Below are 13938 nucleotides of genomic sequence, written 5' to 3'. Positions count from 1 at the left end.
TTCTGGGACCTTCTCTACTCCTGCGTAGTGGTGTACCTGGACGACATCTTGGTCTTCTCTCCGGATCTCCAGACTCACCGGAGGGATGTTCGTCAGGTCCTGCTCAGGCTCAGGCAGAACCATCTCTACGCTAAATATGAGAAGTGCCTCTTTGAGCAGACCTCGCTTCCGTTTCTGGGCTACATTATCTCTCAGACCGGCCTACAAATGGATCCTGAGAAACTGTCTGCCATCGAGAAATGGCCCCGACCAGAGGGGTTGAAGGCTATTCAACGGTTCCTGGGCTTCGCCAACTATTACCGCCTCTTCATCCCGCACTTCTCTTCCCGGACTGCCCCACTTTCCGCGCTCACCCGTAAGGGTACTAATCCCAAAGAGTGGCCGCCCGAAGCAGAGGAGGCCTTTCTTTCCCTAAAACAGGCCTTCTCTTCCGCCCCGGTGCTGCATCGCCCGGACGGCAACAAGCAGTTCTTCCTGGAAGTTGACGCCTCCTCTTCTGGAGCCGGAGCGGTACTTACTCAAAAATCATCTTCCGGGAGAATGGTAATGTGACACCCCAGGGGTCTGGTTGCCACAGTGATAGAGATATTATGTCTGAGAGCAGGTGGGAGGTCCTTTGGTCAGGGATCCTGTGCATGCCACACCTCCTGCCCAGTCTTGGGAGGGGAAGAACTTCCCCTGTATAAACCCGGGGCTGAGGCAGGGTGAGTCAGACAAGGAGAGTGGAGAAGAGAAGCAGCATAGGAAACAGCAGAGTTACAAGGAGTCAGGGGCTGGCAGCTACAGAGCTCGCCCTGACTAAGAAGATTCTTTACCGGACCCGGAGTCCGAGGCTGTGGGGACTAAATCCTCCCCAGCAGCAGAATCCGTCGGGCAGGGGATTTCAGGTCCTCTGGCCCAGAAGCCTGAAGGCACGGTCACACGCGTGGGACCAGCACCGCCATCGTGGAGCGGAAGCCATTAGAAGGCCCCGAGTCACCGGCCATACGGGTGAGCACCACACGGTACACTCAGGGACGTGGGCTACTTACATCAGCTTCTAGCAAGGTAGCCAGAAGAGTACAGTCAGTTTGGGAGGCCTACAACTACGCCTGGCCAGGGGAGATCCCATCTGCTCAAAGACTGACCAGGCCCCGTTTGCTAGCAAGTACTCCGGGAGGGTCTGTCGTTGTTACCAGTAAAGACCCTGAACTACACCGTACCGTCTCTGAGTGGTTCCTGCTACCCCCATCATCCACGTCGGCTGCCCTGAGGCCATACCCCTCCCGTTGGGGGTTATACTATCACGCTGCACAATCCTACCACCGGCCTCAGCGGTCTGCCCTGCAGCAGCAGCTTCCTGGCTGCACTCAACGGGTGGCGTAGTCATCAACTATTTACTACTAATAGACTGCCGTCTAGTTTGACTCCCTGGGCACGGACCGGGTCACCGCCACGAGATTACAACCCTCCACGGATCCGGCTCCGGGTAAGCTCCCGCGTGCGCACCGCAGCGCGACACAGGCCCAGGGGCGCGTCAACTTTGGCGTAGTCGGCAGGATTTCGTGCCCGCAACCACCGGGTACTGCGTGCCTGAAAAGCAAAGACTGTTCAAACTTACCAGTGGTGAAGGTTTCCCGCCATCTGGCGCCATCTTCTACCTTCTTCCCGCCATCCGCGAAGTTTTCCCGCCATCCGGCGCCATCTTCGACCTTCTTCCCGCCATCCGTGGAGTTTTCCCGCCATTGGACGCCATCTTGAGGACGCCGCGCGGGAAGAAGAGGGGCGTGGACTCCGAAAGCGCGCTAGAACTGAAGCCCCGCCTCACGTCCGGACGTTGCGTAAGGTCCTGGAAGGAGCCCAGCAGACGCCGACGTCACAGGAGCGCGACGGAAGGTCCTCAACCCTGACGATCCACTGCGGAGCCGCGGCCTACGGAAGAGGATCATCGCAAGGTAGGCCACGGTCCACTAGGGGGGAGGAAGATGTCGGATACGGAGGAGAGCTTCACTGCCTCAACCCCCGCCAGCGCTACCGCTGCTGCAGTTATGCCCTTCACCATGCCCTATATCCCGGGAGCAGCTTGGCTACCCCAGTACTCAGGGGAGTCACATACCCTGCATGACTTTAGAGAAAAGCTGGATAGCCTCTTCCAGGTGTACCCCCTCACAGAAGAGCAAAAAGTGAGCATCCTGGTGGCCCAACTAACCGGGGCAGCCAAAAGGGAAGTAAAATCCTGGCCACCTGGGAGGAAGACTGTCGCAGGGATACTAACCCGGCTGAAGGACACCTTTGATACCCGCACCTCAGCCGAGATTAAGCTTAGATTCTACGGGTGCAAGCAGCGAGCGCATGAGAGTATAAGGGACTATGCACTAAACCTACAAGAGGCCCTGAGGGCCATAAAGCAGACCGACCCTGATGGGGTGGGAAACGAGGACAGGCTGTTGACTGAACAATTTATAGAGGGTTTATATTGCAATGCCCACCGAACCCAGTTGCGGGCAATGGCCTTACAGGATCCCCATCTGGACTTTGCACAGTTCAAGGACAGAGCCATCCGGGTGCTCCGAGAACCGGCACCAGGTGGCGTTGTGACCCACAGACGCCCCACTACCACTTACTACCAGGAGGCGGCGCCCTTGTCAGCAGGGCCTGTGGGAGCTGATGCGCAGGCTTTGGACAATGACCCGGCTCCAGACCTACACCATCAGGTCCAAGAGCTAGCTAAGAGCGTTGCTGCGCTAACCCGAACTGTGCAGTCTTTACAGGTTTCCACCCCAGGGAAGATCCAGCTGGCATCCGGACCGGAGGACATCCCGTGGCGTCGACCAAGGAGGACCCCACCGGCCAGAGGAAGACCCAGTGACCGATACAGTGAGGACGGACGACCCATCTGCCGCCGCTGCAATCAACCCGGACATATGGCAAGGTACTGTTCTTTAAACGGGCACAACCTGGGGTAGAGGGCCAACCCCCAGGAAAAAGATCACCAGGCCCATCGAACTGGCGCAACAGATATGTGGGAGGACGTCCAGTCTTGCCTGTGGTACTGGATGGCATTCCCATGAGTGCCCTACTGGACACCGGGTCACAGGTCACCACCATCCCGTACGTGCTCTTCAAGCAGTACTGGAATGACTCGGATATTACCCGCTACCCCGACGACGACTTGAGTATCATCGCCAGCAATGGTCAGCCCGTGCCACAGATCGGATTTAAAGAGGTGACCATCAAAATTGGTAGAGTCGAACTGGCCGCACAGGGACTGATCATTGTAGATATCGATAAACATGAGAGTCACCCAAAAATAACTCTAGGAACTAATGTAATTGAAAATTGTCTTGCAGAGGTGATTTTCCTTTTACAGCAGGTTGCCAAGAATGCCAGCTCCGGCGAGCAGCGGGTGCTCCAGAAAGAGATCCGGGCACTGATGCAACGGCAACAAGTGGAACTCTCCGGCGGTGAGATTGGTAGCGTAAGAATGTGTGACCCTTTTCCTATTGCCATGCCCCCAAAAAGTGAAATGATGATTTGGTGCCGGGCAGCTATTGGTCTGAGAGGTAGAGATTACCAGGCAATGGTAGAACCAGTTTACTCAGACAGTAGGCCCACCATTTTGACAGCACGGGGGGTGGTCAATGTACGCCATGGGAGGGTGCCCATTCGCATAATAAATATCGGGGAGAGGGAAGTGTACCTGCCCCGGTATGCCACGCTAGCCAAATTATATACCACTAATCAAAGTTCTATACAATCTGTGGAACCCTTGCCTCCATCTCACCCGGAGGAAGGTAACGGCTCTAAGAAAGACATGGAGGACTGGTGTCAGCAACTACATTTGGGTACTGACTCCACTCCCTCACATCAGAAACAAGGAGTCTATCGGGTGGTTCAAGAGTATGAGAGAGTGTTTAGTAAACACCCGTTAGACTTCGGGCGAGTCAAGGGGGTAGAACATCGCATCCCCACGGGAGATCATCCTCCCATAAAAGAGAGGTATCGACCCGTACCCCCTGCACATTACCAACACGCCAAGGGGATGCTTAGAGATATGAAGGAGGCTGGGGTAATCCGGGATAGTTGTAGCCCCTGGGCAGCCCCATTAGTTTTAGTCAAAAAGAAAGACAACACCATGAGGATGTGTGTAGATTACCGGAAAATCAACCGTATCACACACAAGGATGCGTACCCCTTACCAAGGATAGAGGAGTCATTGGCTGCTTTAAGATCTGCTAACTTCTTCTCTACCTTGGATCTCACTAGCGGGTACTGGCAGGTTCCTGTAGCAGAGGCGGACCGGGAGAAGACCGCATTCACCACCCCGATGGGACTTAGCGAGTTCACCTGCATGCCGTTCGGACTCTGCAACGCACCAGGAACCTTCCAACGCCTAATGGAGTGTTGTCTGGGCCACAGAAACTTCGAGACGGTCCTGTTGTACCTGGACGATGTCATCGTATATTCCAAGACGTATGAGGACCACCTGAAACACCTGGCGGAAGTGTTCGAGGCTCTGGCGAGTTACGGCCTAAAGGTGAAACCCTCCAAGTGTCACCTCCTGAAACCAAAGGTGCAGTACCTGGGACACGTGGTGAGCACTGACGGAGTGGCTCCCGACCCCGATAAGGTCACCGCAATTAAGGGATGGCCAAGCCCCTCCAGCGTAAAAGAAGTGCGGCAGTTCCTCGGGTTGGTAGGCTACTACCGAAGGTTTATTCCCGGTTTCACCAAAAAGGCAGCACCTATGCAGGACCTCCTGATAGGCCAGTCCCGGAAGGCCAAGAACCAGAAGCCGCCCTTCAAATGGGAAGAGCTGGAAGAAGAGTCCTTCCGCCAGCTGAAGATGGCCCTCACGGGGGACGAAATCCTGGCGTACCCGGATTATAGCCAGCCCTTTATCCTCTACACCGACGCCAGTAACATCGGGCTAGGAGCCGTACTGTCCCAGATCCAGCAGGGGAAGGAACGAGTAATCGCCTACGCCAGCCGAAAACTGCGACCCACCGAAAGGAACCCCGAGAATTACAGCTCATTTAAGTTAGAGTTCCTGGCCGTAGTATGGGCAATCACTGAGCGCTTTAAGCATTACCTCGCTTCTTCCCGGTTCACCGTGTACACGGATAACAACCCGCTGACACACCTGGACATGGCAAGACTCGGTGCCCTGGAGCAGAGGTGGATGGCCCGTCTGTCCAACTACGAGTTCACAATTAAATACCGGGCAGGACGCTCCAATACCAACGCGGACGCCCTGTCCAGGATGCCCAACCTGCCGGACGGAGGAGAAGATCCGGAGGGACTGGAAGAAGTTGAACTCCCTGCGTTCCACCGTCATGGGACTATTCAGTATTCCCACCGGGTAAGGAGTAAGCAGGCTGCTACGTTGAACCCCTTACCCCACTACAACTGGGCGGAAACGCAAGACAGCGACCCTGCCGTCCGACTGGTGAAGGAGATGCTGACTCGGCCGGAGGCTCGCCTTGAACCAGACGCTCCGGAGGAAGCCAAACAACTATGGGCAGAGAAGAGTCGACTGTTCCTTTACAAAGGGAAGTTGTGCCGCAGAATGGTTAACTCCCGGACGCATGAATTACTCTGGCAAGTAGTGGTGCCACGAAGAGACGCAGCCATGGTGATGGAGGCATACCACGACGGAGCTGGACACTTTGGGTGGAAAAAGCTGGAGTTCCTGCTGCGCGAGCGGTTCCACTGGGTAGGCATGAGGGGAACCATCGAGAAGTGGTGCAGAGATTGTGGCCCGTGCAACCTGAGAAGGAAGGACCGAGCCAGCCAGAAGACTCCCCTGCAGTCCATCATCACCCGGCAACCGTTGGAACTGGTAGCCTTGGATCATGTAAAACTGACCCCAAGCAGAAGTGGCTACGTCTACGCGTTAACCATCGTGGATCATTACTCCCGGTTCTTGGTTGTCATCCCCGTCAAGGACTTAACGGCTCAAACAGCAGCTAGAGCCTTCCAGCAGCACTTCTGCCGTCCACACGGGTACCCGGACCAAGTGCTGACGGACCAGGGACCTGCCTTTGAAGCGGAGGTCTTTCAGGAATTCTGCAATCTGTATGGCTGCCGGAAGATAAGGACGACACCCTACCATCCGCAGACTAATGGACTTTGTGAAAAAATGAACCAGGTGGTAATGGATCTTCTAAGAACGTTGCCCCTGGAAGAACGCAGTCTGTGGCCTGAAAAGTTGCCCGATCTGGTGGACCTATACAACCACATCCCGGTAGGTTCCACCAACTGTACCCCGGCTTACCTAATGAGGGCAAGACCTGGTAAGTTACCTGTTGACCTGGAAATGGGAGTCCTGACCCCCGAGGACACTTCACCAGAAACAGACTGGGACACCGAGAGGCAGCAGCAGTACCGGAGAGTACAGGAGAGCGTGGAGCGAAGTCTCTGTCAGGCTAGGGAAAGACAAGAGAAAACTTACAACCAGTATGCTCCCGCTGTTCCCCTGGTACCCGGAGAGCAGGTCTTGAAGAGGAAGAGACGGCTCCACAAGTTGGACGACCAGTGGGAGAAGGACCCGTACACCGTACTGCCCTCAAGCCACGAGAACCCGAAGGTCTGTACCATCAGTAAAGACGGAGGGGAAACCACAGCCATTGTATCCCGGGACCACCTGAAGAAGTGTCCCGAACAACTGAGGAACCCTGAAGAGGAACAAGAAGACCATCGACCCGTGGAAGAAAGGGAAGATATGGTTAGTACCGTGCTCGGGGACTTTCCTCAGTCTTGGACTCAAGTCAATGGTGCAGTTGTGGTACCCGTACTCACCTTCCTCCAACCATCATCCCAAGAACCTACGGAGCAACGGGTAGAGCTGGAAGAACAGCCGGTCCAGGAGGCAGAAGACTCCACACAAGCAGAACAGGAGAATCAACCCTCTGCTTATAGTGAGCCTGCCGTACCCCTAGTGAGACAAAGAGCCGGTAGACAGCTGCCCAGTTTACCCTTGACAGCTCCTACACCCTGTAGTTCAGGGCCAGACAGTCAGCTCCGTAGGTCCACTCAGGCCACTAGAGGCCAGTTACCCGCACGCTGGAGAATTTAAAGTGTATAAATTGTTTTATCTATGTTTTTCTGTGTCTTGTTGCTTGTGTATAATTTTGTGTTTCTAGTTATTTTTAGGAAACCTTGGTGGATTTACCGGGAATCCTTGTATATAGTTGGAGCGTAACCCAGGATGGACTAGAGACTGTTAAGGACTCGGGGTAGGACAGACCCCTACCTGGTTACGTCTCCCTGTGTTGGTGAAATGGACACCTTTGCTTTTCTTCAAAGACTGCATCCGGTTGCGGACACGCCGTAACCATCTTATGTGTTTTTCTTATAGTATTGTTATTGTTATACTTTGTTATGTTTTTCTAAATGTGTTTAGTCCCGGAGTACTAAATTTCACTAGGGGGGAATGTGACACCCCAGGGGTCTGGTTGCCACAGTGATAGAGATATTATGTCTGAGAGCAGGTGGGAGGTCCTTTGGTCAGGGATCCTGTGCATGCCACACCTCCTGCCCAGTCTTGGGAGGGGAAGAACTTCCCCTGTATAAACCCGGGGCTGAGGCAGGGTGAGTCAGACAAGGAGAGTGGAGAAGAGAAGCAGCATAGGAAACAGCAGAGTTACAAGGAGTCAGGGGCTGGCAGCTACAGAGCTCGCCCTGACTAAGAAGATTCTTTACCGGACCCGGAGTCCGAGGCTGTGGGGACTAAATCCTCCCCAGCAGCAGAATCCGTCGGGCAGGGGATTTCAGGTCCTCTGGCCCAGAAGCCTGAAGGCACGGTCACACGCGTGGGACCAGCACCGCCATCGTGGAGCGGAAGCCATTAGAAGGCCCCGAGTCACCGGCCATACGGGTGAGCACCACACGGTACACTCAGGGACGTGGGCTACTTACATCAGCTTCTAGCAAGGTAGCCAGAAGAGTACAGTCAGTTTGGGAGGCCTACAACTACGCCTGGCCAGGGGAGATCCCATCTGCTCAAAGACTGACCAGGCCCCGTTTGCTAGCAAGTACTCCGGGAGGGTCTGTCGTTGTTACCAGTAAAGACCCTGAACTACACCGTACCGTCTCTGAGTGGTTCCTGCTACCCCCATCATCCACGTCGGCTGCCCTGAGGCCATACCCCTCCCGTTGGGGGTTATACTATCACGCTGCACAATCCTACCACCGGCCTCAGCGGTCTGCCCTGCAGCAGCAGCTTCCTGGCTGCACTCAACGGGTGGCGTAGTCATCAACTATTTACTACTAATAGACTGCCGTCTAGTTTGACTCCCTGGGCACGGACCGGGTCACCGCCACGAGATTACAACCCTCCACGGATCCGGCTCCGGGTAAGCTCCCGCGTGCGCACCGCAGCGCGACACAGGCCCAGGGGCGCGTCAGTAACTTGTGGCTTCTTCTCCAAACTCTTCTCCTCTTCTGAGCGCAACTATTCCATAGGAGACCGAGAGTTATTGGCCATCAAGCTGGCGTTGGAGGAGTGGCGTTACCTACTCGAGGGGGCTCTTCATCCGGTAATAATTTACACTGACCACAAGAACTTGGCTTACCTCCAGCATGCCCAGAGACTTAACCCGCGCCAAGCCCGGTGGTCCTTGTTTTCTGCTCTCTTTGATTTTGTTCTTCATTTTCGCCCGGCTGACAAAAACGTCAAAGCAGACGCCTTGTCCCGATCCTTTCTGGTGTCCGATCTCGAGGAAGAACCTAAACATATCATCGATCCCGCCAGAGTAATGCAGGTGGCTCCCGTGAGTCTAAATCGTCTCCCTTCCGGTAAGACGTTTGTTTCAGTACCTGATCGGGAGAAGATCCTACACTGGGGCCATTCGTCTAAACTAGCTGGCCACGCCGGTCAGAAAAAGACCCTCCAGCTTATTGCCCGGCACTATTGGTGGCCTACCCTGCACAAGGACATAATAGACTTTGTTTCTGCCTGTGTGTCCAGCGCCCGCAACAAAGTCCCGAGACATCTGCCAGCCGAACGCCTCCTTCCGCTTCCTGTACCTGCTGCCCCCTGGCAGCATATAGCAATGGACTTTATAACTGATCTCCCCGTCTCTGCCGGTTGTACGGTCATTTGGGTGGTCGCTGACCGCTTTTCCAAGATGGCTCACTTTATTCCCCTGCCAGGCCTTCCGTCTGCACCCGAGCTAGCTAAAGACTTTATCCGCCACATCTTCCGTCTTCATGGCCTGCCCCTCCACATCGTGTCGGATCGTGGGGTACAGTTCACCTCACGTTTCTGGAGAGCCACTTGTAAACTACTAGACGTCACCCTGGACTTCTCTTCCGCTTACCACCCACAGTCCAATGGTCAAGTGGAGCGGATCAATCAGAACCTGACCAGTTACCTCCGGCACTTCGTTAATGCCCACCATTCTGACTGGGTGGATCTCCTACCATGGGCCGAGTTCTCTTATAATAATCACGAGAGCGAATCCTCCTCCAAATCCCCGTTTTTTGTAGTCTTTGGTCAGCATCCTCGGATTCCTTTTCCTGTCTCCACCTCTGTGGACAACCCGGCTGCGGAATCTCTCGTTAGCAAATTTTCCTCCATATGGGAGAGTACCCGGTCCGCACTCCTTCTGTCATCCGAGCGTATGAAAAGACACGCTGACAAAAAACGCCTGGATCCTCCACAATTTCGTCCAGGAGATAAAGTCTGGCTCTCATCTAAATATGTTCGACTCAAGATACCTTCTTACAAGTTAGGGCCTCGGTTCATCGGTCCTCTGGAGGTCATCAGTCAGATCAACCCGGTGGCCTATAAATTGAAACTCCCGGCCAACTTAAGGATCCCTAACTCCTTCCATGTATCTCTCCTCAAACCCGTGGTGCTTAACTCTTTTTCCAAGTCTACAGGTACGCCTCCTGCTCCGGTTTCTGCTGAGGACGAGTTTGAGGTAGAGAACATTCTTGCCACCAAAAGGGTAAGAGGAAAGACCTTTTTCTGGTAGATTGGAAGGGGTTTGGTCCTGAGGAGAGAACGTGGGAGCCCCGGGAGAACATCCATGCCCCTCTCATCCTAGCTAAATTTCTATCTGGCCTAAAAAAGGGGCGGCCTAAAGGGGGGGGTACTGTAGTGCCGGCGTCCCTGCCCTCTGCTAGGCAGGGACGCTGTTCCCCTCACCGCTCTGCTCCGTGCCCGGCGTCCCTCTCCCGCTCTGCTGGCAGCGCGCGCTCCTTCCCGGCCACTGTGCTTAGGGCGCGCGCGCGCGCCCCCCCTCCCTCTTAAAGGGGCCGCGCGCGCCGTCCTAAGGAGTCCCCGGCCAATGGCCAGAGGACTTTACCATATATAAGGCACCTCCTCCAAAATGGAGGTGCCCGAGCAATGTTGTTGCACCGTTCTACTCTGCTTCAGCCCTCAGGTCCCGTTGCCAGTTACCTGCCAGTTACCTGCCAGATTCCTGCAAGCTTGCTGTCCTAATCCTGCCTGATTTCCAGCTACCTGCCTGCTTGCCTGAGGTCCGACGGTCTGCCTTACAACTCCGGTCAGTCTGTCTATGGACCAGCTTGCCCGCTCACCTGGGAGTGCTTCTCCGCTACCTGCCTGCTTGCCTGCCCGGAGGCTCCGCTGTCACGTGCTGTGACCACCAGCTATTCCAGACTCTTGCCCGCTCACCTGGGAGCGCTTCTCCGCTACCTGCCTGCTTGCCTGCCCGGGGGTTCCGCTGTCACGTGCTGGGACCACCAGCTATTCCAGAGACTCTTGCCCGCTCACCTGGGAGCGCTTCTCCGCTACCTGCCTGCTTGCCTACCTGGAGGCTCCGCCGTCACGTGCTGTGACCACCTGCTATTCCAGAGACTCTCGCTTGCTCACCTGGGAGAACACATCCTCCATCTGCCTTGCTAGCCTACCTGGAGGTTCAGCCATCACAGGTCGTACCTACCCTTTACCTAGAGACTGCCCCGGTCACTTGCCGTGACCTCCAGCCCGTTCTTCCAGAGACTGCCCCGGTCACTTGCCGTGACCTCCAGCCCGTTCTTCCAGAGACTGCCCTGATCACTTGCCGTGACCTCCTGCCCGTACACCCAGAGACTGTCCCGGTCACCTGCTGTGACTGCCTGCCTGGTCGCCACCCGCTCCCTTACAAGGACCGCTCCCTTGTATAGTAGCCCAGAGGTTCCACCTCCCAGACCCGTTACAGGTAATAATACATTTGTGAGGCCTAGTCCCAGTAAGTTAGTATTTTAGTGTAGGGAGTTTAATTGGGGGAGAAAGGTTGAACTGGATGAACCTAGGTCTTTATTCAACCTATGTTACTATGTAATTAACAAGCACTTTGCACTTTATAGATTTATATACTGATCATACAAGGTGATTCCCGTTCTAGCACTTTGCCCTTATTGATACATGCTGTTGATATCACCTTGCCTCCCCCTTGTTTTTTAACTTGTCTTATTTGTTTTTTTATTTCTTGTCATGTGATGTCATTTTAGTAATAAATATTTAATTGTTGAGCCCAATATGTGTAATTTATCATTAATTCCCAGATAGCAGGGAATAAGACGGGGTGTAGCTAAGCCCACACAGCAAATTTATGATCATTTGAACCACTTAAGTGGCATAAATTACACCTGAATGTATGGCAGGTGCATGTCTCTTAATGAATCACATGCATATTTCTCCAACTTCCCTTCGTTAAAACTGGAGTACAAAACGCCAATCTTAATGAATCAGGACCAGGGTGTTTATTATACTGTACATATTTGTGCAAAATCAACTTACATGCTGGCACTGGTCATGAACAAATGAACTTGAACTGGAGTAGTGAGGTGTTCACTGAACAAGATTAGTTCGGGCTCAGAATCTGCAGCCATAACCCCTGGATTTGATAGACATTCCCTGCTCTGCCTGAGTCTTCTCAATAAGAAGAAGTTGGCGGCCATGCAGGTGAGCAAGACTATATGGCTACTGAGCCCAAAATATTTTTACAGTATTGATTTATACAATAAAGGGCTGATTAATCAAGACTGGCATAACAAACACTTGCACCAATCAGTCTAGAAGGAGTACTAAAGGTGCCAAATTCATTAAGAGAAGCACACCAATTAGTGAATTTGGCACTTTTTGAGTGGCATGCGCCGCACCAGAAATGCTACTACATTCAGAAACTGGTATAGAATTTCTGGTGTAAAACATGCAGCACTTTTCAAGAATCGGCTGGGCAGGCGTGACCATACCCTGTGCCCAATTACCTCTGCCACACATTTTGGTAGAGCTGATCCAAAGTGGGGAGAAAAAGCACCCTGATCAATATCAAAGATTTAACATGAACCACTTGGTCCACAAAAAAAACAAACTGGCATGTGAAAATCCCAATAGACTATAGTAGGTACGAGTGGTACTGTATCTGTAAAAAATGGATTTCTGAATGAGCCCATAGAGTGAGTTTGTTCCGTATTTACCTTTGCTTGGCCAGATAGATATTTAGCTGAAAAACAAAATCATTTTCAATAATGAATTCAAAACTGACAAAATTTAAACCATCAGAAAGCAATAAATTATGTGGACATATTTTACCAATATATAAACAATTGAAGAATAGCAGAATACAGATAACTGCTTTTACATCTCACCAAAAGAGTCTGAATACTTGAAGACCGGGAGAAAGAAGACATGCACAGGCAAGAAACTTTTTGGCTATATTAATTCTGGCTGTACATACATCTACCAGTTTCTAAGGAGTCATTTTGATTTCTATTTTGTAACGATAAGTGCACTTTCAGAAGGCCTCATACATACACTCTTAAAGGGAATCTGTCTGTAGGATCAACCCTCCTAAGCCGTCTATATGGGCATGTAGGTCATAAGAGGCTGAATAAAATGATACCTTGATATCTGAGATCTAAAGTCTTATTCCAGAGAAATACACATTTTTCTTATATTTAAATACCTCTTCCAGGTTATTGGTAGGACACTGATTTGCATGAGGAATTCAGACCTTATTATAAATAAAAGGGGGAGTTAACAGTGTGATGTGTAATGGCCGCTCTCTGCGCTCCTGATCTCATTGCAGTGCTGTGTGTCATTATACCTGACACATCTGCAGGCTCCTCTCATCTTCAGGCATACTGGGTTGCAATATTGTTGCAATACAATAAAGCTGTGCGAGCTGCAAAAAATGTGTTTGCAAGAAGACAAAGTCCAGTTCTACTGTTCAGTGTTAGTTATTTGTCTCACACTAGTAACTCCCTCTTTTATTAAAAATAACCTCTGGAAGCAGAATCTCATGCAGCTAATTTACTGGCCCATAGCCTGGAACAGCTCATTTATATATAAGAAACACATGGATTTCTGGAATAAAACATCAGATCGCAGATATCAAGGTACTAAGGTATAATTTTATTCTGCCCCTATGAATATGCATGCCGATATTGATGGCTTAGGAGGGTAAATTGTACTGACATATTCCCTTTAAGCATTAGTATACTCCACCTGAGTATAGACTTCAGGATGGAAAAGTATCTGTCTGTATTTCTCAGCAGTAAGGAGACCAAGAAATGGATAACATTGAGGACTGGTTGCCTGGGAAGATGGCAGATGAAATACACATCATGTTTACTTCCCTTCAAAATCGGAAGATGTCCAGCAGTGCCATCAGCTCAGAACTGTTTGTTGTAGTCTGGCATGACATGGTTTTCATGAAAGAATTGCAGCCAAAAACCATACCCTCCATATGGAAACAAGTGACCCAATTATACACGAAACATAGGAAATGGGTTGCAGAAAATAGCAGCAGGATCTCTGAACTTATGAATCAAAATGTGAAATATTTGTCTGCAAGGAAAGTCAGTTTATTCACCAATGGGCCAGAGAATGGAACAATAACGAGTGTTTTCAAGCAACAGCGAAGCATGGTGGAAGTTCTCTGCAAATATGAGGCTGCATTTCAGCAAATGGAGTTGGATGTTTGGTCAAGAATAATGGTG

General features: G+C 52.0%; 1 protein-coding gene across 1 annotated transcript in view; it reads right to left on the bottom strand.

Moving 5' to 3' along the window:
• Window positions 1-13938, bottom strand: part of LCP2 (lymphocyte cytosolic protein 2) — a 757892-nt gene that overhangs the window by 292411 nt on the left and 451543 nt on the right. Inside the window, exon 11 of the mRNA XM_073649612.1 lies at window positions 12415-12440. Coding sequence (XP_073505713.1) covers window positions 12415-12440 — 26 coding nt within the window. The remainder of the gene's footprint in view (window positions 1-12414; window positions 12441-13938) is intronic.

This window comes from Phyllobates terribilis, unplaced genomic scaffold (genome assembly GCF_046119375.1).
Source record: "Phyllobates terribilis strain yellow unplaced genomic scaffold, ASM4611937v1 Scaffold_10__3_contigs__length_209671492, whole genome shotgun sequence".
Lineage (NCBI taxonomy): Eukaryota > Metazoa > Chordata > Amphibia > Anura > Dendrobatidae > Phyllobates > Phyllobates terribilis.
This window is presented reverse-complemented; position numbering and strand designations above follow the sequence as displayed.